The 23,720-nt window shown below is 47.1% G+C and overlaps 2 protein-coding genes across 2 annotated transcripts in view; one reads left to right on the top strand and one right to left on the bottom strand.

Annotated features, from left to right (window-relative positions):
- Positions 1–539: 539 nt before the first annotated feature.
- Positions 540–1,514, top strand: LOC125434619 (olfactory receptor 5V1-like). Its single transcript, XM_048500150.1, has one exon. The coding sequence runs from the start codon at positions 540–542 to the stop codon at positions 1,512–1,514; it is 975 nt and encodes a 324-aa protein (XP_048356107.1).
- Positions 1,515–11,134: 9,620 nt separating this feature from the next.
- The window catches only part of LOC125434938 (C-type lectin-like), a 443,381-nt gene continuing 430,795 nt past the window's right edge, over positions 11,135–23,720 (bottom strand). Inside the window, exon 6 of the mRNA XM_048500813.1 lies at positions 11,135–11,429. Within this exon, the coding sequence (XP_048356770.1) occupies positions 11,362–11,429 (68 nt within the window). The 3' untranslated portion in view covers positions 11,135–11,361. The remainder of the gene's footprint in view (positions 11,430–23,720) is intronic.

Raw genomic sequence — 23,720 nt, 5'->3', positions numbered from 1 at the left:
TAAGATTTTTTTACAGTAACAGAGAAATTATAAATGCCCCGCCCCCGGAATGCCCGGCCACGCCCCCATTGTGCCCCGCCCAGCCCCATTGGCGCTACGCTACTGTTTGAATCCCACCACCATGGGAACCTGTTACTAAAATTTTTGAGTCCCACCACTGAGTATATTCCACTGTCAAACATCCCCTAAGTCAGGACATTCTTCCTCATGCTTAGGTGGAATCTCCTTTCCTGTACTTTGAACCCATGACTCCTAGTCCTAGTCTCTGAGGCAGCAGAAAACAACCGTGCTTCCTCTTCAACATGACATCCCTTCAATTATTTAAACCTGACTATCAGGTCACCATTTAACCTTCTCTTTCCCAAGCGAATTCATTGGGAAATGAATTCCGCATGTCATGCCCAGCTCCCTAAGTCTCTCTGCATAGGGCATGGATTCCTGACCTTTTACCATTTGGGCCGCCCTTCTCTGCACATGCTCCAGATTGTGAATATCATTATTGAATTCTTTTCTCTCATTCGATTATTTTCCCTTTACAGATGAGTGTTGAGCTCTCCCTGGGAATCAGGAATCAGACACAGGTGGTGGAATTTGACTTCCTGGGTTTCTCTGGAATTCTGTATGGTCACACGTATCTCGCCTTGGCATTCTTGGCCATCTACTTGGTCACTGTACTGGGGAACCTCATGATATTCACTATGATTCAACTGAAATCCAGCCTCCACACCCCCATGTATTATTTCCTCAGCCACCTCTCCTGCTTAGATATTTGCTTCTCCTCAGTCACTGTCCCTAAAATGGTGGTGAACTTCTTGCTCCAGCAACAGACCATCTCCTACAACCAGTGCATGGCCCAGATGTTCTTCCTCATCTCTTTCATGGGTGCAGAGGGAGCACTGTTGGGTGTCATGGCCTACGACCGCTATGCCGCCATCTGTAAACCTTTGCATTACTCACGCCTCGTGAACACCAAGGTGTGCACCGTACTGGCCTTTGCCACTTGGGTCTGGGGTTTCCTAGACTCTGCTCTACACACGGCTCTAAGCACCAGGTTGGACTTCTGTGGAGTCAACCAGATTAATCACATCTTCTGTGATCTCCCTCCACTGATGAAAATGGCTTGCAGTGATACACACATCAATGAACTGGTACTCCACATATTAGGACTTCTTTTTGGTGGTGGCCCCCTCCTGTTCATTATTTCCTCATACGTTTTCATCCTGTCCTCCATCTTGAAGATTCAGTCCACTACTGGCAAGCGCAAAGCCTTTTCCACTTGTGCGTCTCACCTCTCTGTTGTCTTCATTTACTATGGAAATGGGTTACTGAACTATCAGAGGCCAAGTGCCGGTAACTCCTTGGCGACTGGCACTTTGATCTCCATCATGTACTGTGTAATCACACCAATGCTGAACCCCATAATTTATAGCCTCCGCAACCAGGAGGTAAAGGGGGCCCTCAAGAAGGCCATGGAAATCTGGAGACCATCTAAACACCATCACTCTCTATGTTAGGGCAAGTTTCTCCAGAACTGTGTGATCTCTGGGATTACCTGAATTTTTATTTTGCTTTAGAAGGACAAGTGTAAGAAGAAGAAGAGTTTGGATTTATATCCCCCCTTTCTCTCCTGTAGGAGTCTCAAAGGGACTGACAATCTCCTTGCCCTTCCCCCCTCACAACAAACACCCTGTGAGGTAGGTGGGGCTGAGAGAGCTCCGAGAAGCTGTGACTAGCCCCAGGTCACCCAGCTGGCGTGTGTGGGAGTGCACAGGCTAATCTGAATTCCCCAGAGAAGCCTCCACGGCTCAAGTGGCAGAGCGGGGAATCAAACCTGGTTCTCCAAAGTGCACCTGCTCTTAACCACTACGCCACTGCTGCTCTCTTAAGAAATGAACACATAAGTCATTTAAGCACCTACTGCTTCCCACATGGCTGCTTGCTTTGCAGTGGGCCTTCTCCTTGATTTTTTTATATAAACAGCAATCCTCCTACTCCACTGTGTCATCCTTTTGCCTGCTGTTTCCTTGGTCTTTCCTGCAGTCTTTTTTGAGGAAGAGTATCTGTGATCTAGCGTTACTTTGCTTGACTAAAATCTCACATCAGTTCCAAGGGCCTATTGCTCAAGCAATTCACCAAGGTGTTTAATCTATATATATATAAAAGGCTAACAGTGTTTTTGTTGATGATACTATAACTCAGTAACTGCTGGGCCAATTCCTCTGACAATTCCCAGCCACTATAGTCAGCCAGGTGAGAGTGTTTTTAGATGTTCACATACCTGAAATTTCACACCTGGCCCAGGTAAGATGCCTTTTTCCGGGCGCTCCATGGTGAAGGACATGCAGCTGCCTGTGTGTAATTGTCACCCTTAGAATGTTCGTGCTGCTTAGAATGTTCCTCGGATGGCCAGATAGGAGCAGTGGAAACAGTACATAGGCAGTAACTTGAGTGGAAGTGAAACACATACACACACATACACACGAGGGAGAGGGAAGGGAGGGAGGGGGAGAGGTGGCATGCAAGGGAAGGGAGGCAGGGGGCCCAGCATCTTGATATGACCCACCCAACCTAGCGGAGGGAAAGGGAAGGGAGGGAGGGGTTGCATGCAAGGGAAGAGAAGTGAGGGAGGGAAGAAAGTGAGGGGCTTATGCTGGGATGGGAGGAGGGAGGGTGGGCACCCTAGATTCCCTGAATACTGTGGTTACAGTTAAGAAAACCAGGCACGCATTACTCAGGAGTAAGCTCGGTACAGCAATCGTGACATACTTTGAATGGCTGCGTTGCACCCCTCAGAGGGTTTCCTCAGAAGCGACACCCATTGCCACCAACCAAACTTACTCCCAGGTAAAGGATCATGACCAGCCAGCCAAGATGTGTGTGAGGGGTGCCTTTCCATTCTCTCCCCACCAAGAAATGGGGGCACACACATCAATGACATCGCACAGTATCAGGCTGCGTGTTTGCATGAGCACGTACTGCTGGCCTCTGCAATTGATTTGCTGCTACTATTCCTTCCCCATTTCACCACAACAAGCCACAGCAACGCGTGGCCGGGCCCTGCTAGTTTTTCTTAAGGAAGCCCATCCAATTGCTCTAATATGGTGGCCCCAGAGAGTGGGAAATTCGACTTTGGGGAGGATGGGCGAAGGGGGGGGGGAAGCAAATAAACCCAAAGAAAGCAAATCCCTGCTTCCCTGATTCCCAAGGAGGAAGTCACACATTTCCTCCTTTCAGATACTATGGAGATTCTCTAGTATGAGAGAGCAGTGAATTGTGAAAAGGGGGGGAAGTGTGTGTAATTGAGAATCCCATCTGAAGGAGACCAAAAGTGTATAAATGGTCACAAATTCAACAGTTAGTGAAACAGAAGGAACAACTTACAGAAATGCAAGTAACGCAGGACAGAATAAGCTAAGTTGCTGCTGAACTTCAGGACAACTCAGATACCGATTATACACTACGGAACTCAAGTGTTTGCTCATTTTAAACACATTGACTGGATTTATGGGTTTATGGACTGGGTCACTAGAGTGTGGCAGTATTTGCCTTTGGACCTGATCAGCAGGTGCGCTGATGTCATCTCATGTTTGCTTTCTGCACCTGCCAGGCGGTTTCTAGGAGTTCCTAGAGAGTCTTCCGGCAACCAACTTCTTCCACTTGGTGCCATTCCAACAGGCATTTCATTTCATTGCTTTGCTGCAGGAATGTAATTGAGCCTTAATTAACATATTGTCCCTTTCAAATTGGGTCAAATGGGAGGCAGTGCCCTTTGAACCCCTTTTATCTTCACCCCCCCTTTTATCTTATCTTCACCCTGTGTGCCCCCACCCTTATCTGTTAATGACCGAGCAGAAATTGCTTCTGTTTCTCTACATCCCTCACCTTTCAGGGAAGTTCTCGATGCAGCTTTGAGAAGAAAGCAGGAAACTTTTCCCCCCCCCCCCCCCCAACTTGCAGTTTCTCAGGGCCAAAATACATGTGATGTATAACACAAGTCGTGGCACAGGTTCCAAATAAGGGTGCACAAAGCCAAACTGAATTCCCTGGAAAATGGTGGCGATTCAAAGGCAGCTGAAAAGCAGATCCCAAATGAAACAGATTATTTAAAAGAATTCCAGGGCACTTTTACTGCCATTTAATTTTGTTAAGATTGGGGATAAATCCCATCCCCTCCCCCTCACTCTTACCTTGCTGGCTGGGCGGGCAGCACAGAATGCTGCTCCCATCACCTCTGCCTTTGGGCTCCACATAGTTCTTACTGAAAAGAGCTTTGCAGTTTGGGAAAGGGAAGAGAAGATCAGCCCCGCAGGATCGGCTGTATATTAAGAACCATTTATTTACAGCAAGAGCTGTTCAGCAGTGGAACGGGCTGCCCAGGGCTCCTCCGCACTGGAAGCAGCTGCTAGACAAACACTTGTCTTTTACCGCTGTGCTATAGAGAGTGTCTTAACCTCCTGCATCTGTGTATGGTTCTCCAGTTGCACAGTGGCAGATAGGAAGGCGCTCCAAAGGGTGGTCACTACTGCACAGAGGATGATCGGCTGCCCTCTCCCCTCCTGGGAAGAACTCTATCATTCCCGAAGCCTAAGAAAGCCCAAAATATTCTGAGAGACCCGTCTCATCCGGCACACTCTCTTTTTGAACTGTTACCATCCGGCAGACGATACAGGTCTATCCAAACTAGGACAAAGAGGCTTAGAGACAGTTGATGTGTTTGGGGCTGTGTAGGGATGGGTGGAGGAAGGGGAAAGTGAGGATGGGGCATGAGTCTGGAATTGTGCACATCGAGGAATGCTGCTGTAAATTTCGTTGTGCGTGCACGATGACAATAAAATGCTTATGCTTATGCTTATGTCTGAGATGCTCTGTGCTGATCCTGCACAGGGTTGGACTAGATGGCCTCTGTGACCCCCTCCAGCACTGCAATTCTGTGGTCTCTGTTTAGCCTTCTTTTTGCCTAAACAAACAAACTCCAAAATGGCCCCTTGTAAGAAAGGTTCTCCAGCCCTGAAGAATCGCTTCTTGCCGCGTGAACCTGTCTACCGACTCCGGTCAGCTCTTAAGGAGTTTATCTATCCATCCTTCTCACAGGCCTGTGAGAACTCAATGGGGGGTCAGGAGAGTCCGGAATAGCTCCAGGTTTTCAGTTTCTCTTCGATGCGGCCATTCAGATTGAGAGATTATACAGTTTGCCAAAGAAGCCCTTTCCCATCCTCGGGGGCTTCAGAACATTCCTCCCCTGTGTATTTTGGGGACAAACTGCAGAGCACCAGAGCAGAGGCATATCTAGGGAAAATGGAGCCTGAGGGCATAATCTGACCCCCCCCCCCCCGTGCCAGAAAGGAAAACGAAAGGCGAGGGGGAGAAAAGGAAAGCCCGGAAACTGGATGAGCTACCTCCAGAAAAACACTCGCCCCAAACAGGGAAGTACAACAAACTGATTTATAGCATGAATGACAAGTCTAAATGCATTAATAGTATTACAAATACATTCTTAGACATGAATGGAATAGCACTGGAATCAAGTTCATTCATAAATCCCACAGACAGGAGACCATTCATGAGTACAGGCAATGTTTCAAACAATGTTTCCACGTGCCTACGTGATTTATCTACAGTACCAAGGGTCTGCAACCTGCTGTTCTCCAGATGTTCATGGACTACAAATCCCATCAGCCCCTGCCAGCATGGCCAATTGACCATGATGGTAGGGGCTGATGGGAATTGTAGTCCATGAACATCTGGAGGGCCGCAGGTTGCAGACTCCTGATCTACACCATCACAAACTGACTTTTGAAACATTGCCTCTACTCATGAATGGTCTGTGGGATTTATGAATGAACTTGATTCCAGTGCTATTCTAGTCTATTAATGCATTTAGACTTGTCATTTATGCTATAAATCAGTTTGTTGTACTTCCCTGTTTTGGGCGAGTGTTTTTCTGGAGGTAGCTCAACCAGTTTCCGTGCTTCCCCTCCAGTGCCTACATCTACTGCCTGGAGCTGGTGCCGGCGTCTAGGTCTACCCCCCGGAGATGACGAGCGTGGCCTAGTCCCAGTGCCCCCCGTGTGATTAGATGGCATGGGGACATGTGATACCCCATGTCCCTCTGGAAGATACGCCCCTGCATCAGAGGACTGGGCTTAGGATCTGAATTCTGACTGCTCTGATACTATTCATAAATGAATAGTATCTGCCACTAGGACAGAAGGACAGTGCTATTGTAACCTCAGCTTGTGGTCAACTTTAACTTTAAAGTCTCAAAGGCCTCTTGACAGCCTACATCCCATTTGTCTTTGAGAGACTGGTTTCCTTTATTTTTACTTCCTCTAGAACTACCTGCTAGCAATGAATTTAATGGCTTAGCAATGATTGAATATCCTGACACAAACCTCCTATAATATCCAGCAAACCCAAGAAATCTCCGAAGTTCACTGAGGTTTGTAGGCACCGGCCAGGTGGTAATGGCATCTGTCTTTTCTTTGTCTGGCTCTATTCCAGAGGCTGATATGATATGACCTAAATATTTCACTGATGATTGAAATAATTTACATTTAGAAGGGGCCAACTTTAATCCATATGTCTGAAGTCTTTGCAAAACCTTGAGGAGACGTTCTTCATGCTCTTCTTTAGTTGCAGAGAATATGATCAAATCATCTAAAAAGGCAATTGTTTCAGTAAGGTTTAAGCCTTGCATCACATTTTCCATCATTCGTTGAAAGGTTGAGGGGGCATTTGAGACTTTAAAGTTAAAGTTGACCACAAGCTGAGGTTACAAATTGGCGCCCAACGTGGGGCCTGGAAGTGAGATTGCGAATATAAATTGCTTGCAATGGAAGTGTGCAATAAGTTGGGGTTTGATCCCCATAAAACTGTCTTGTTATGTGACATAAGTTCAAGGGATGTTAATGAGGATATTCAACATACTGTGGAAACTTATGGTGCAATTGCTAAAATGCACAGGATAAAGGGCAGAGGGAAAGAGATGTTGCTGTGTGAATTTGAAACACATAATTCTGTTTGCAAGATAGTCAACCAATGTATAAACTGTAAGTTGCAAAGGGAAATGGGATGTAATCCCTATTGATGCAGAGTTTGCAACAGTTGTTAGTTAGGAAGAAGCAAAACCACTGTGCAGCCAGGAGAAAAAGGAACACTGTTTGGCAGTTCCATGAAGGAAGGGATTCCAGTTGCAACCTCTACCCCTTTTGCAAACTCATCCTCTGGATTGCAGCAGCTGCTAGAAAGAGTTTTGCAAACTGCCAAGTACAGCTTCAAGTTTCCAGCAGGTAGATCTGGAGTTACCCGTAATTAGAAACATTTTCTGGTATTTTACCTAAACCAGCAGGGGAAACTCTAGAATACCTCAGTTTGGCTTTGAGTTCATGCAAGAGAATTAATTACCCAGACATTGACAGTAGTTCCTGAAAATATTAAAAAGAAGGGAAGTTGTAGAGAGCTTGCTGCCTCCTGCATTGCCCATAGCTTTGGGAGCAGGGAAGGATGCTCCACTGCTGAAAACAATGTTTTTGCTTGCATATTTTGGAAATTGCATATGGCAATATTGTCTCCAGCGTTTCCTGAACTGAAAGCTTAAGTTTTATGAGACAAATCAGCACATTAATGAATCCCCATCAGCATATTTAAATCGGTTGCATGCTCTGGCTATGGAAATATTAGAAGAAGGAGGGATTGCTGATGAAGAGCTTAAGTTCTATGTTCAGGAACAATTCTTTAGGGGATGCTGGCATGAAGCATTGTTAACAGCCCTCAAAAAATAAAGGAACATAGAGTGCAATGAAGTAGTGAACTAAAAAAGAAGGTCAATATCAGTTGCTCTCTCCTTCTATGGCCAGTGAGATCCTTAGAGAAAGAAATCTCTAGTAAACAGGAAAGAAAACTGAAGCAAGAAATGAGGGAAAAGGAAAAGCCTTCAAATAAAATTGTGGGACTATTTGATAAAAACATTGCAGTTACCGTAAACAAGGTGTTAAGGGCTTAATAAAATCAATCAAGGTCCCAGCCTGGTAGCCTTGCTTCCTCCAACCTCATGAGTTCTGCAGCCTTCTGCTTCTTTTCAGACTCCACCCCTTTCTGGGTCATCCCATTCTGACACAGGGGTTACACTATCACTAGGACAGTGCTATCAGTCACAGACCAGGAAAGGGATTTGGGCGTCTTAGTTGATAGTTCCATGGGAATGTCAACTCAATGCATGGCAGCTGTGAAAAAGGCAAACTCTATGCTGGGGATCATTAGGAAAGGAATTGAGAATAAAACTACAAAGATTGTCATGCCCTTATATAAAGCTGGCCAGTGTGAATGCTGACCCAAGCACTTGGAGTACTGTGTTCAGTTCTGATGCAGCACAAACCAAAAAAGGATATCGAAGAGATAGAAAAAGTGCAAAGAGGAAAGGGCAGCGAGAGGATGATTAGCAGAAGGGATTGGAAGCACCTTCCTTATGAGGAGAGGCTGCAGCGTTTGGGACTCTTACTTTAAAAGTTTGGAGAGGAGGCGTCTGGCAGGGGGGGGATATGTGATTGGGAAGCTCTATAAAATTATGCATGGGGTAGAAAATGTTGACAGAGAGAAATTTTTCTCTCTTTCTCACAATACTAGAACCAGGGGGCATCCATTGAAAATGCTGGGGGGGAAGAATTAGGACTAATAAAAGGAAACACTTCTTCATGCAACATGTGATTGGTGTTTGGAATATGCTGCCACAGGAGGTGGTGATGGCCACTAACCTGGATAGCTTTAAAAGGGGCTTGGACAGATTTATGGCGGAGAAGTCGATTTATGGCTACCAATCTTGATCCTCCTTGATCTGAGATTGCAAATGCTTTAGCAGACCAGGTGCTTGGGAAGAGGAGCAGCCGCAGAAGGCCATTGCTTTCACCTGCTGCAGGTGAGCTCCAAAAGGCACCTGGTGGGCCACTGCGAGTAGCAGAGTGCTGGACTAGATGGACTCTGGTCTGATCCAGCTGGCTTGTTCTTATGTTCTTATGTTCTTATGCAGGGTTGCCAACTCTGCCTTGGAAAATTCCGGGAGATTTGGAAGTGGAGTCTGGAGAAGGTGGGTTTGGGGAGGGGAGGAGCATCAGCAGGGTAAGATGCCGGACCGCCCACCCTCCAAAGCCGCCATCTCCTGCAGCGGGATTGGTCTCTGCGATCCAGAGATCAGCTGTCATTCTGGGAGGTGGGACCTGAGAAGGAGGGGGTTAGGGGAGGGGAGGGGCTTCAGCGGGGCATGATGCCATAGAGTCTATTTTCCATAGTGGCCGTTTCCTCCAGGTGAACTGATCTCTGACACCTGGAGATCAACTGTAGTCCCAGGAAATCTCCAGCCACCAAAAAGGCTTTGGGTATTTCCCTGAGTGGAAGTGAAGTCTGACATCGTGTCCCCTCAGGAAATTCCCGACACTTATCGTTGCCACGGAAGACTCTTTGCTTCTCTCCCCCAGTGTTGCCTTAGTCTGGTCACTTAGTTTTGGGGAAAGAGGGGAGTAGAGCCAAATCAGTCTCTGGGGAAGGGGACACAGAAGTAGCAGTTACAGATAGATATTCAGAGGGGAGGGGAAATAAGTCCCCTCCCATGTCCTGTTACACAGCTAACACCCAGGCTCCAGAACACTCTTAATACACACTAGCTCAATGATGCGGCTGGCCTCCACTCGGGCCAGGGCCTTTTCAGCCTTGGCCCCTGCCTGGTGGAACACTCTTCCTCCATCTGTCCGGGCCCTGTGGGACCTTGGTGAATTCCACAGGGCCTGTAAGGCTGAGTTGTTCCGCCGGGCTTTTGGAGTGTCCAGCTGCTGATCGAGGTGCCCCTTCTATTCTATTCCTCCGGTTTCGGAGTCCCCCTGTCATCTAGGGGACCCATTTCCTGTTCTGTTTCCCCCTCTTGGGAGGGTTTAATTGGGGTTATTGCTGATGCCATTTTTACTGAATTCACCGCTGTGTTTTAAAATTCTTAAATTTTAATTTTAATCAAATGGGATTTGTTTGTATATATTGTATTGAACCTGTGTTGTGCACTGCCCAGAGCCCTCCGGGGGTTGGGCGGTATAAAAATCCCATAAACAAACAAACAAACAAACAAACAAATAAATAGCTGTCTTAATTAGTGGGAAGGGAGAGTCCGTTTTCACTTCGTCCTGTAGACATCAGCATGTCTTGACTTCAACTCAAGAGTTAAAGTGGTCTGGAATGCAGATGGTTAAACTCGATAGGTGCTGATGTAACCCCCATGCTCAGAATGGGTTGACCCAGAAAGGGGTGGAGACTCAAAGCAGCAAGAGGCTGCAGCAGACCTCATGTAGTTGGAGGAGACAAGGCTACCAGACTCGGACCTTGATTTCTATAAGCCCTTAACACCTTGTTAAGGTAAATGCAATATTGTTGGGAACTACTGGGAAGGTAGTTGTTGTTGTTTTGCTATGTTGTAAATGTTGGAGTTTATTGTTTCAGGGTTTTTATGTTCGTAATGGGTGAGAGTTCTCCTGGAAACTTTCATCATGTTGAATCCTGTTCATCAAGCCCTTGGAGTCTTCAGGAGCCAACCCCCTTGCAAAGAAGAATTGGACTTGGCAGTATCAGTAGACTGTAACTAGAAGGACTTGAAAATGCAACCTGAGCAGGACCTTGAAGTGTGATGTTAAAGGTTGATGTTATATGTTAAGCAAGTAAACCATTTTGTTTTTAAAATTTGTTGTTGCAAACTCATTCCAAGTTCTGCCCCACAGAACCCACAGTTAGAGGTTACACTGACAGGTGGGTTATTTTGGAAAGGGGACCAACTGGAAGGTGTTTTCTCTAGGGCAGGTACTCCCAGAACCTTTGAGCCTGTGGACACCTTTGAAGGTATCACACAACATATGGTGTGCTGCAGTGGCAGCTACTACCATTAGGCAACACTTTCAAAAGTCCCCACAGCCAATCAGAAGCTTTGTTGGGCAAAGGTCCCACTTTGCCTCATTTACTGTCTAAAAACACTTGGTGGGTACCAGGAAAAGGGTCAGCAGGTGCCATGGTGCCCATGGGCACCATGATAAGGACCCCTAGGCTAGAACTAGCCAGACTTTTTGTGTTAATCCAAGCACTACATTGGACAGTAATTATGACAAACGTATTCAGTATGCAAACAGCCAAAGACAGAGTTTATTGTTGTTATCCAGTTCCAAAGTCAAGATTCATAAGCGAGTTAACAGATAGACAATCTACAAGGAGGAGAATTTATAATATAGGGTGCAGATCCGGTTTCTTGGAAGGAAAGGTGACAGCTGTGAAGGCTCTCTAGTCTAACGGGATGGGTTCCTCATAGTTGTTTCTGAAATGCTGGAGAAGAAACTGCCTGCACTAAAGTACAAATTCGCAGATGTACCGGCGCTCGTATTTGCAATTCACATCGTTCCACTCAAGATAACCTGGAAGAAAAAAGAGAAACAGGCTGTGGAACGTTTCTTCCTATGCTTTAGGATCAGCGACGTGACTAGCCTGATATTATCGGATCTCAGGAGCTAAGAAGGGTCAATCCCGATCAGTATTTGGATGGGAGACTACTAAAGAAGTCCGGGGTTGTTAACGGGGAGGCAGGCAATAGAAAAACCACCTCTGAATAAATCCTACCTTGAAAACTCTACAGGGTTGTCATAGGTTAGCTTTGACTTGGTGGTGAAGGAAGACGTTGCATGGGAGGGGGGTTGGCAGTGTCAAAAGCCACCTCGCCCAGCAGTTACAGAGACTAAATGTGTGCGTTTCCCCTCAGAACCACAGCAGATTCTGCACAGCCTGCCTTTCAGAGAGACCAGAAACAGAAGTTCTTAGGGGAGTACTTGGCACGGGCTGAATTATTCCTCTACTGGTGTTCCTGCAGTTGCTAAGCCTGCAAGGAGTTTTAGAAGGGCTGGCCAACCTGGAAATGGGATTTGGGCCCCTGGCGTGTGGCAAAAAGGGTTCTGACTTTATCTCCTCAACCACAGCATGCGCATGTGAAGCCACCTCACACGAAATCACCACGGCCAGCCTTGCCTGCTCCGGCCCCTTCCGCACAGCAAACGCACAACGGGTTGCAGCTCTCCAGGATGAGTCTTTTCACATCACCTTAGGGATAATATGACCTGGCTCGGGGGCCCCAGACTGTTCAGGGTTTTTAACGTGAAAACCTCGAACTGGATAAGGTGTTCCACCTGGACCCAGTGCAGCTCATAGAGCATAGTTGTCAAACTCACGGCCCTCCAGATGCTATGGACTACAATTCCCATCATCCCCTGCCAGCATCATGCTGGTGAGGGATGATGGGAACTGTAGTCCTTAACATCTGGAGGGCCACGAGTTTGACACCTGTGTCATAGAGCATCAGGCACTTATAGACTCCCCATGGCGACCTGATAAGGACCTGTGCGGCCGTGTTTTGGTCTAGCTGGAGTTTCCGGGTCAGGATCAAGGGCAGCCCTGCATAGAACGAGGCACAGTAACCAGTTCCGGAGGTGACCATTTCCTGCGAGCTTGGAGCTTCCACATGCTAAGCCTCTTTCCAAAGCTGAGAGCCAGTATGGTGTAGTGGTTAAGAGTAGGTGGAGAACTGGGTTTGATTCCCTGCTCTTCCACACAACCAGCAAACTCTTATCTGGTGAGCAGGGTTTGGTTCTTTGCTCCTACATTTCTGCTGGGTGACCTTTGGCTAGTCACAGTTCATTCAGAACACGCTCAACCCCACCTGGTTCAAAAGGGGTCTGTTGTGGGGAGAGGGAGTTTCTCAGCCACCTTCAGTCTCCTTACGGGAGAGAAAGGTGGGGTATAAGTCCAAACTCTTCCTCATCTTCTTCTGTACTGCTGCACGTTTGGTGAGTGTATCTCTGGGAGACCCACAGCTTTGAGATGTCTCACCTGATGAGGAAATGGCTCACCTGACTGACGCCAAATCTCTACGCAGTATTCATTATTTTGATAATTGTCAGGGAAACCAGTAGCCCAAGACCTGTAGTTGACTATAGATCTATCAGACCATCTCCAGCGTCGGTTCTGCATTGACAAGAAAGAAGTTCTGGTTAGGGGCAGAAGGACCAAACAATGAGGGATACATTTACATGGGAAATGGGCCAGCAGCCTTTCCAGAGATTTCTCCAAGGTCGCTCACCACGAGTCTTAAAAGCGTGAAATTAAACCAAGGCTTCAAAAGCAGCACGAAACAGGGGCGGAGTGGCCTCAAACTACAGTAATTAACCACCCCAGACCAAAGTCAAACAACTTCCGTTAACAACCCAGATAAAAAGGTGGGCTGGTGTGCCCAGGTGAGGGGGAATCCCCTGCCCCCAAGTCCTGTCGCCACCGTGGCTCAAATCAGTGGCAGGAGAAAAAATAGTACATTTTTTTTAAAAATAAGGAACGAAAAAAAGGATGAAGTTCATACAGGAAGTGACAAAATATCGCTCTGGAAATTGGCAGAAACGTTAGTTACGATAGAGTTTCTGGTGATTCCCAGAAGAGTGTCTCTTGTCAGTTCCTATCTGGACTTCCCATCAGTACAGGTGGCTGTCTTTTTTAAACTTTCTTCCCACCACAATCCTCCTGCCAGTTGCCGGTCACTGTCAGGATGGAGCACAAAGACCAGTAAGCCAGGTTCCTGCTCTAACCTTAAGGGGTGTGTGTGTGTGTTATGGAAGTCTTTACTTGGAGCAGCAGTGGCGCAGGAGGCTAAGAGCTCGTGTATCTAATCTGGAGGAACTGGTTTTGATTCCCAGCTCTGCCGCCTGAGCTGTGGAGGCTTATCTGGGGAATTCAGATTAGCCTGTACACTCCCACACACGCCAGCTGGGTGACCTTGGGCAAGTGACAGCTTCTCGGAGCTTTCTCAGCCCCACCTACCTCGCAGGGTGTTTGTTGTGAGGGGGGAAGGGCAAGGAGATTGTAAGCCCCTTTGAATCTCCTGGAGGAGAGAAAGGAGGGATATAAATCCAAACTCCTCCTCCTCCTCCTCCTCCTCCTCCTCCTCCTCCTCCTCCTCCTCCTCCTCCTCCTCCTCCTCCTCCTCCTCCTCCTCCTCTTCTTCTTCTTCTTCTTCTTCTTCAAAACTCCAAACAAGGGTGGCTAATAGCAAGCTAGATTTATTGCCATGTCAGGTGGACATGGAGAGAGCTATACCGTGGTACCAACTCTCTGAAGTCTGCATTGCAGTACAGGCGTTTTTGAACAGACCCTTCTGATCACATCTGGCCAATCCTGCCCGGCTGTCCGCTGTCCACTCAGGCACACAATCTTAACTTTTAACTTGATTAGTACATCAGCAAAAGACAATTTTAGGCACTTTGTCATTAATACAATCGTCACAATATCATCATTTGACTTGATTACGTATAGGGTTACATATAAATTCTCAGTAGATGAGGCTAGCTAACACTCCTGCCGACACCACAGCAGCGTAGCGTTAAGTTTTATAGAATTATAGAATCCTAATGTTGGAAGAGACCCCCAAAGGCCATCCAGTCCAACCCCCCGCCGTGCAGGAACACACAATCAAAGCACTCCTGACCGATGGCCATCCAGCCCTTACCAACATGAAGTTCTTTCTAATGTTTAGGAGGAATTTCTTTTCCTGCACCTTGAAATTGGGCACGTTCTGAAGGCAAGTCCTGCATAGGCTTGGTCAATAGCCTAGAACTTCAGCAAAATTTGGATTCGGATTTATTAAAGCATAAAATTATCTGTATGCCCGAATAAGACAAATAACATATTTGGATCTACCCGAATATTCGGGGTCTGATTTTTTCTATTTTTGGCGTTCTTTTGTATTTGTGCCTGTGGGGTGGGTATTTTTAAAGCTAGCAGCTCCAAAAATTCAGGGTATCTTCCAGAGACTCTTCTGATGATACCAACCAAGTTTGGTGATGTTTGGTCCAGGGGGTTCAAAGTTATGGACCCCCACATTGGATGCCCCATCCCCCATTGTTCCCAATGGGAGTTAACAGGAGATGAGGATTACCCCTTTGAGTGTCCATAACTTTGGCCCCCCTAAACCAAACTTTACCAAACTTGGGTGGTATCATCAGGACTGTCTCTGGATAAGACCCTACAATTTTGGTGCCACTAGATTTAAAAAGGCATCCCTGACAGTCACCCAAAGAAATTGCACAAGATTCTCTGCTCTGCAGTGCCTCGAGATCATTGTACCCAATGGGGAATTTCTGTGCAGACTGCACATTTTTGAAGATAGAAGCATTAGACTTTCAAGGTGGCTCCAAGAGGCCCTCCTGGTAATAGCATCCAGGCTTGGTGAACTTTTGCCTCTCCAAAGCAAACTTTAGCAACATTGGCTGGTTCCTTTCAGGGTATTCACACCAGCAGCCCTGCAGGAAATTAGACGCCCCTCAGAGGGGTAGACCCCATCTCCTGTTAGCTCCCATTGGAAATAATGGGAGATGAGGGCACCCACTTTGGGGTCCATACCTTTGGACCCCTGAGCCAAACTTCACCAAACCTGGGTGACCTTATCAGGACAGTCTCCAGATGATACCCTGAAATTCTGGTGCCACTAGCTTTAAAAATGCGCCCCCTGCAGGCACAAACACAAAAATCACCAAAAAAGCTCAAATGCCTTGCATTCGGATTCGTTCATATTTGAGCAGGACATATTCGGCTGATTTTGGCCCGAATATGCCCAAATGGGCCCAGATTCGGGACAAATTTGGGATTTGGTGCACCCAAATCTCCAATTCACCCAAACCGCCCCCCATACAGCTTCTCAGTGGTACTACTAAGAACCAAAACATTTGGCCTTCACTAAAAGCGGGAGAGATAAGCGGAGACTGAGAGCAGCAGCAACATAGGGCCTTTCCCCACTTACCTTAATCCCCCCTATGCCGTGCGCTGCTCTCAGCGCGCGGCATCTCTGGCGCGCGCCTGGGCGTCCCCACGACCCCGCGCTCTGTGCGGGGTCATCACAAAGCGCCATTTAAAAGAGCCAGGGATGCCGCTCACTGAGGGGGCGCGACAGCGGCAGCGTTGGGGCGGCTGCGCTGTCGCCGCCCCTGTCGTGTGGAGTGCCGGGGGACCCCACGCTACTTTCGGAGAGTAGTACGGGGCTTAAGGTAAGTGGGGAAAGGCCCATAGTTTCGCACAGAAAAATCACAACAGACAGAAATCCCATCCCCCAACAAGCTGACACCAGGGCAATCCGACACCTAGGACTCCTGCAGTCCTAACATACAGTTGCCAACTCAACTAAAGAAATTCCTGAAGTTGGGGAGGGAGGGGGGAGTCTAGGCAGGGTGGAATTTGGGAAGGAACTCCTTGGGGACGTGCTGCCAGAGACATTTCCTCTAAGAGAACTGACTTTTATCTTCAGAAGAGAGAAAACACATCTGGCCATATATTCCTGCCCAGACGCTGAGTTAGGAGGCGGCGGCAGTGGTGATTGCCCGCTATTTCCAGGAATCTGGGAACCTGTTTATGAGGAATACTGTTTTGAATTGAGGTGTATGAATTGATTTAGTATGATAACTTTTGAAATTTAAGAAGTCAGCACGAACAAGCAGAGTGGATACTCACCCTCTGGGGGTCATGCAGTCCGATCCAGATATTCTGGTCATCTTGCTGAGAGGCCTTAATGTATCTGGCCAACACAGCTCCTTCGGCTTTGCTAGAAATGGAAGCGAGGTGTCCGTTGGTGCCTTGGCTCTGGCAGTCAATCTGAGGGAGGGAGAAGAAGGATCAGGTAGGGGAGGGGCATTTTAGGGCCATCAGGTGCTACAACATCAATTTACAACGACCACCACAATTCTGTGGAAGAATGACCGAAATCTGGCTGAAGAGAATGCAACATTCAAAACCAGGAGGAGGCCATTTTTAATCTTCCTGGACATACCGTTGCAGAACTGAAAGCTATTGCTCTACCAAAATATACAAGCCGAAAACATTTCAAAGGCAATTTGTAACATGAAGGTGCCGAGTTCAAATTCATCAAGGAACTAAACACGGCCTGTCTTTCTGGCTCAAAAATTCGAATACCTGAGTAGAACCTACTAACAGTTTTTCCTCTTTGTCCTGCCTCCTTCAACAAACACTTTATAGCTGCCCCTGTTTCTGAACTTCACAGTTGTCCAACATGTCAAAAATATTGACTATAAACATTATTATCTGGAATTGATACACACTCAAATAAGTACCAGTCTCTGACTCTGGTCCTTCTGTGTTCTGAACTGAAACTGTTGCAGAACTGAAAACCGTTGCTCTTCCAAAATAAATAAGCAGAAAACACTTCAAAGGCAATCTGCAACATGAAGATTCATCAAGGAACTACAAGGAACTACAGTCTTTCTGGCTCAGACAGAACCTTGGACTCCTTACTCGCAGACCAACTTTTTGACCCTTGGTTAGGAACATCACTATCTGGAACTGATACACACTCAAGTAAATACCAGTCTCTGACTCTGGTCCTTCTGTATTTTGATCAGCCCGTCTCAAAAACTGTATTATTGAACTAGGAAAGGTACAGAAAATGATCAAAAGGTTGGAGCACTTGCTTGAGAGGGAGGCTGGGGAGGGCAGAAAGGGGCGTGGCTCTGTGGTACAGTCTCTTCTTGGCATGCAGAAGATGCCAGGTTCAATTCCCAGCGTGGCCAGTTAAAACTACCAGGCAGCAGGTTATGGGAAATCTCTTTCTCTGCCTTGGAGAGATGCTGCCAAGTCTGAGCAAATGACACCGACCTTGATGAACCCAGTGGGTCCGATTCAGGAAATTGGGCACAGCAACATGTGTTCACATATTCAAGGCGAAAGGCTGAAGGGGTTGGGGCTTTTCATTAAAAAAAAGAAGTTACACGGGGAAGTATGGCAGAGGTTTATAAAATTAGGCAGAGAAAGTAGACAGAGGGGACGGTTTCCTCTGCTCCCTTAAGAATTGAACAATAACTCCAAAAAAAGAAAACCCGATGGAACTGACCGGCAGCAAATTCAGAATGCAACAAAATAATTATTTTGACACTATAATGTAGAAAGAATTTATGGAATTTGCTGACACACAAGTCAACTGTGGGCCCTCCCATGGGTGAATTAAAAAGGGCATTCCGAACAAAAAAAAACCCCTGATAAGTCGTGGATACCTAACTTTCAGCCCTGATCATTATACAGAATGTCCATGTTTAGAGAGAGCGTATCTCTGAATGCTGATTGTCAGGCAGGGTAGCTAACACAGGTTGCTGGCTCGGTGGGATGGGCAGAGAGTGGCCCAGGTGCATCTCTTCTTACCTCTGCTTCAGCCCAGGTCATTTTGTCTTGGAAAAATCCATAGCAGTGGCCTTGGTAGAACATCCATCCTCCAGGGCAAGAAATTGCTTCCACACCTGCTCAAGGAAAAGGGCAAAAAAAATAGGGGGAGAGAATGGATGAAATGACTGTGACTCCGGAGAAAGGGGTGGGATATCAGGACAGGAGGGAGGAGAAGGGACCTTGAGTGCCAGGACATTGGTGAAGAATCCCCGTTTTCAGAGTAGTCAGTGGTTTCTCCTCCAGAAACAGAAAATCAATTCATTGGTTGTATTGAGAGCAGGGCGGGGCTTCCCAACATGGTACCAATGGGCACCATCTCACCCATCTGTACTTTTCCTGGCACCTATTGGATGGTTTTTAGAAGGTGGGTGAGCCTGTTGCCCAGCAGAGCTTCTGATTGGCCTCTGAAGAGCCAATCGGCTATGTCGATTCAAACACTGTTCTTCAGTGGCTTTCCCTAGCTCTGCCTCTGCTGTTGTTTCAGTGGAGAATTTGTGCCCCCCACCCCATCCCAGATTTGCAAAGGTGCCCAAAGGCTAAGAGGATTCAGGGATCCCTGGCTAAGAGGTCTGCTTTTGAAGCGGCTCCCCTTTATAGCCTGCATCCATTGGAACGGAATCCTACATCAGATGTGTTTTTCTGGAACACTCCAGTGGTGGGATCCAAAAATTTTAGTAACAGGTTCCCATGGGGGTGGGATTCAAACAGTGGCGTAGCGCCAATGGGGATGGGCGGGGCACGACGGGGGCGGGGCGTTAATAATTTCTCTGATACTGTAAAAAACTCTTACTGTAAAAAAAGAAGTTCCTAATTTCCAGCTGGTATCTTTCTGTCCATAATTTAAACTCATTATAGCAAGTCCTATCGTCACCTGCCAACAGAAACAACTACTTCTCCTCTAATTGACTGCCTGTCAAATACTTAATACTTTCAAATACTTAATTTTGTTTCTAGAAATCAAAAGAAGGAGACTTTCCTGAAACAAGGAACTTCACCATATTTCTAAAACTTGTTTTTAAAACAGCCCAACAGGGAGAATTAGCCTGTTTTCTACCTTCGCTAACCAGCCACATAGGAAACAACAGGACTTTATGATTTTTGGACCTAATGGAATTTCTAACGGAAAAGCAGACCCAATTAGTAACCCCCTCTCGGCACACACAAATAATTAGTAACCCCCTCTCGGGAACGGGTGAGAACCTGCTGGATCCCACCTCTGAAACCCTCCTGTGAGTGAGAGTTCCTACACACCTGCTTATGGGACTGTCCCTGAGAAGGAAGGAAGGATTCTGCCATAGACCCAAGTTCTGGTCTCTGGGAATGACTACAAAATATTGTGAACAAAGAGGCAAAAATGTTAAGTGAAATTTGCCGGGTTGAGTCTGGGGGTTCTGCAGAAACTTAACTCTTGGGCATGGATCAGCGACCAGGAAGCCACAGAAGGCCAAGGTGACCCAGGGAAGGAGGCCCATCTTCTTTCTTCCAGTCCTGTGGAGAGCAAGAGAAGGGGATGAAAAATGAGGAGGTCAAGAGCGACGCAGGAGGCAGCTGGACCAATGGGACTCTGCTACCAATCACGGTGCCAAATCCAGGGCAGACAAACAGGGCCTTCTACCTTGGCATGGAAGACAGCATTGCAAACACGGCTCCTGTAATGATAACCTAACAGAAGAAGAGATGGTTTTTATATCCTACTGGAGTCTTGGCTTCCAAGCTCCTTTTCCCTTCCTCTCTCCTCAACACACACCTTGTGAGGCAGGTGAGTTCCGAGAAGACTGTGACTGGCCCAAAGTCACCCAGCAGGTTTCACAGTGAGAAGAAGAAGAAGAAGAAGAAGAAGAAGAAGAAGAAGAAGAAGAAGAAGAAGAAGAAGAAGAAGAGGAGGAGGAGGAGGAGGAGGAGGAGGAGGAGGAGGAGTTTGGATCTATTCCCTGCACTTTCCCTCCTGTAAAGAACCTCTCAGCACCAGCCTGACTTGTAGTGATGAAAGGAAATTGCCGTAACAAAATCCCTTGTCTATCGGGGAAGAAAAGAGACTACATATAACTCAGCCTTTCCAGCTGGAGGAGCCACTCACTAAAGGACAAAAATGGCAACAATGTGGTCTTAACCAAAGATTTCAGAGGGGATGGACAGCTGACCATTAGAATGTCTTGAAATCTCACCAGTGGATTTTGGGGTGCAAAATAACCTCTCTGCTGGCTTCCTTACCGCTTTGGCTGAACACCCCAGACTACTTTTTAGCGTGTGCATCACCCGTCACCCCGAAGACAGGTCCGTATTTGAGACCGGTCAGCTCCGAAGCTCCTCATGAGCGGCAGACCCTAATCTGATGAACCAGATTTGTCATCCCCCCTCCCTGACTCCTGCACATGAAGCCTGATGTTCCTGCTTCTTCCTGTGAAGGAGCAGGGCTGGCACTCACCTCTCTCTCTGTCCAGCTGGTTAACCTGTCAAGCTGATAATTCGGTCGCCCACCTGTGCATATGACAACGTTTGTTGAGACACTTATAGGCTGCATTTGTGGGTGGGTCAATTTCTTTGGAAAATTTACAGTCAATAAATTCTGAGATTTGGCCTATCTTTGAGGAAGTATTTTGCATATAAGCTGATGTAAATGTTTACCTTGAGAAAACACATAGTGTATCTAGAGGATTGTGTATTGAGGGTGTGTGTTGGAAAGGGGGGAGAGGGGGAGAGACTGGAGCCGTTAACATCAGCACCAAAGCATCAGAGCTGCAGTTGTGATGGACAGGGCGGATGCCGCCAGTCACGCGGCTGCAGACACTGGGAGTCGTTTGAACTGGCCAGGTCAAGGGAGGGGTGGGGCTGGACAGAGAGTGTGCGCCAATTAGTTTATGTGGCCCATAACCCAATAGGTAGATGGGGAGGGGGTGGGCCAACAGTGGGGCCTTCCCATTGGGCAGTCATCGGCACCCTCTGGGAGTTTTGGAGCTTTGACCAGGGTTGTTCTGACAAGAAGGGGCCATTTCATTCTCTCTCATGATGGTGGCCCATGGGTTGAACCACTGATTTTACTGGCACAGCTTTGCAGTGGGGAAAAGGGGGGCGATCCCATGTCCAGACTAGGAGCAGGAATTTGCTCCTGACAGACTCTGTCCCACTGCGGCCACTGCAGATACGCAGCACTGCTGCACGGCTGCTCTGCAGCAGCATAACTGGTTCCAGTCCTGCATTATTGCCTCTCATGCCAGCATCAGGGCTACTCAGGCTGGTGTTTCGCACATGCCAGACCCTCTGACCTTTCCCGCTCCCCTTTCAGGATGGCCTCCTAAACTCTTCACTACCAGCCTCCACATCACAAGGCAAGAAGGAAGTTCCCTTTAGACTTTGCAGGTTATTTGTGGGTCAGACGGAGTTCACTGGACCTTTTAAGCAATATTGTCTCTTGTGACAGGCAGCTGTTCTCCAAGGTCACAAGATATATCCGATGAAGTGAGCTCTGACCATTGAAACCTTAAACCCTGGACGTCCTGTTGGTCTGTAAAGTACAATTGGACACCTAGTGTGGTGTAGATTTAAGAGCAGTGGACTCTAATTTGGAGAACCGGGTTTGAGTTCCCTCTCCTCCACTTGACCAATGGACTCTTATTCTAGAGAACCGGGTTTGAGTTCTCTCTCCTCTACTTAATCAATGGAATCTCATCTAGAGAATTGGGTTCGATTCCCCTCTCCTCCACTTAACCAATGGATTCTTATCTAGAGAATTGGATTTGATTCCCTTCTCCTCCACTTGACCAATGGACTCTTATTCTAGAGAATTGGGTTTGAGTTCCCTCTCCTCCACTTAACCAGTGGACTTTTATTCTAGAGAATTGGGTTCGATTCTCCTCTCCTCCACTTAACCAATGGATTCTTATCTAGAGAATCGGATTTGATTCCCTTCTCCTCCACTTAACCAATGGACTCTTATCAAGAGAACCGGGTTGGATTCCCCTCTCCTCCACTTAACCAATGGACTCTTATCTAGAGAACCGGGTTCGATTCCCCTCTCCTCCACTTAACCAATGGACTCTTATCTAGAGAACCGGGTTCGATTCCCCTCTCCTCCACTTAACCAATGGACTCTTATCTAGAGAACCGGGTTCGATTCCCCTCTCCTCCACTTAACCAATGGACTCTTATCTAGAGAACCGGGTTCAATTCCCTTCTCCTCCACTTAACCAATGGACTCTTATCTAGAGAACCGGGTTCGATTCCCCTCTCCTCCACTTAACCAATGGACTCTTATCTAGAGAACCGGGTTCGATTCCCCTCTCCTCCACTTAACCAATGGACTCTTATCTAGAGAACCGGGTTCGATTCCCCTCTCCTCCACTTAACCAATGGACTCTTATCTAGAGAACCGGGTTCGATTCCCCTCTCCTCCACTTAACCAATGGACTCTTATCAAGAGAACCGGGTTCGATTCCCTCTCTCCTCCACTTAACCAATGGACTCTTATCTAGAAAGGGAACGAGGTTCAATTCCCTTCTCCTCCACTTAACCAATGGACTTCTTATCTAGAGAACCGGGGTTCGATTCCCCTCTCCTCCAATTCTTAACCAATAATGGACTCTTATCTAGAGAACCGGGTTCGATTCCCCTCTCCTCCACTTAACCAATGGACTCTTATCTAGAGAACCGGGTTCGATTCCCCTCTCCTCCACTTAACCAATGGACTCTTATCAAGAGAACCGGGTTTGATTCCCTTCTCCTCCACTTAACCAATGGACTCTTATCAAGAGAACCGGGTTCGATTCCCTTCTCCTCCACTTAACCAATGGACTCTTATCAAGAGAACCGGGTTCGATTCCCCTCTCCTCCACTTAACCAATGGACTCTTATCAAGAGAACCGGGTTTGATTCCCTTCTCCTCCACTTAACCAATGGACTCTTATCAAGAGAACCGGGTTCGATTCCCTTCTCCTCCACTTAACCAATGGACTCTTATCAAGAGAACCGGGTTCGATTCCCCTCTCCTCCACTTAACCAATGGACTTTTATCAAGAAAACCAGGTTTGATTCCCCTCTCCTCCACTTAACCAATGGACTTTTATCAAGAGAACCAGGTTTGATTCCCCTCTCCTCCACTTAACCAATGGACTTTTATCAAGAGAACTGGGTTTGATTCCCCTCTCCTCCAATGGATTCTTATCTGGGTTTGATTCCCCTCTCCTCTTATCTAGAGAACCGTGTTTGATTCCCCTCTCCTCCACTTAACCAATGAACTTTTATCTCGAGAACTGGGTTTAATTCCCCTCTCCTTGACAAGCAAACTCTCATCTGGAAAACTGGGTTTGATTCTCCTCTCCTCCACTTGACAAGCAGACTCTTATTTGGAGAACCGGATTTGATTCTTTGCTCCTCCACTTGACAAGAAGACTCTAATCTGGAGAACCAATTCCCCTCTCCTTCAATTGCTCAATGGAGCCTTATCTTTGATAGGGGAA

The sequence above is a fragment of the Sphaerodactylus townsendi genome, linkage group LG06 (genome assembly GCF_021028975.2).
Source record: "Sphaerodactylus townsendi isolate TG3544 linkage group LG06, MPM_Stown_v2.3, whole genome shotgun sequence".
In the NCBI taxonomy this organism is placed as follows: Eukaryota; Metazoa; Chordata; class Lepidosauria; order Squamata; family Sphaerodactylidae; genus Sphaerodactylus; species Sphaerodactylus townsendi.
The sequence above is the reverse complement of the archived record's forward strand: the minus strand, read 5'-3'. Positions and strand labels throughout refer to the sequence as shown.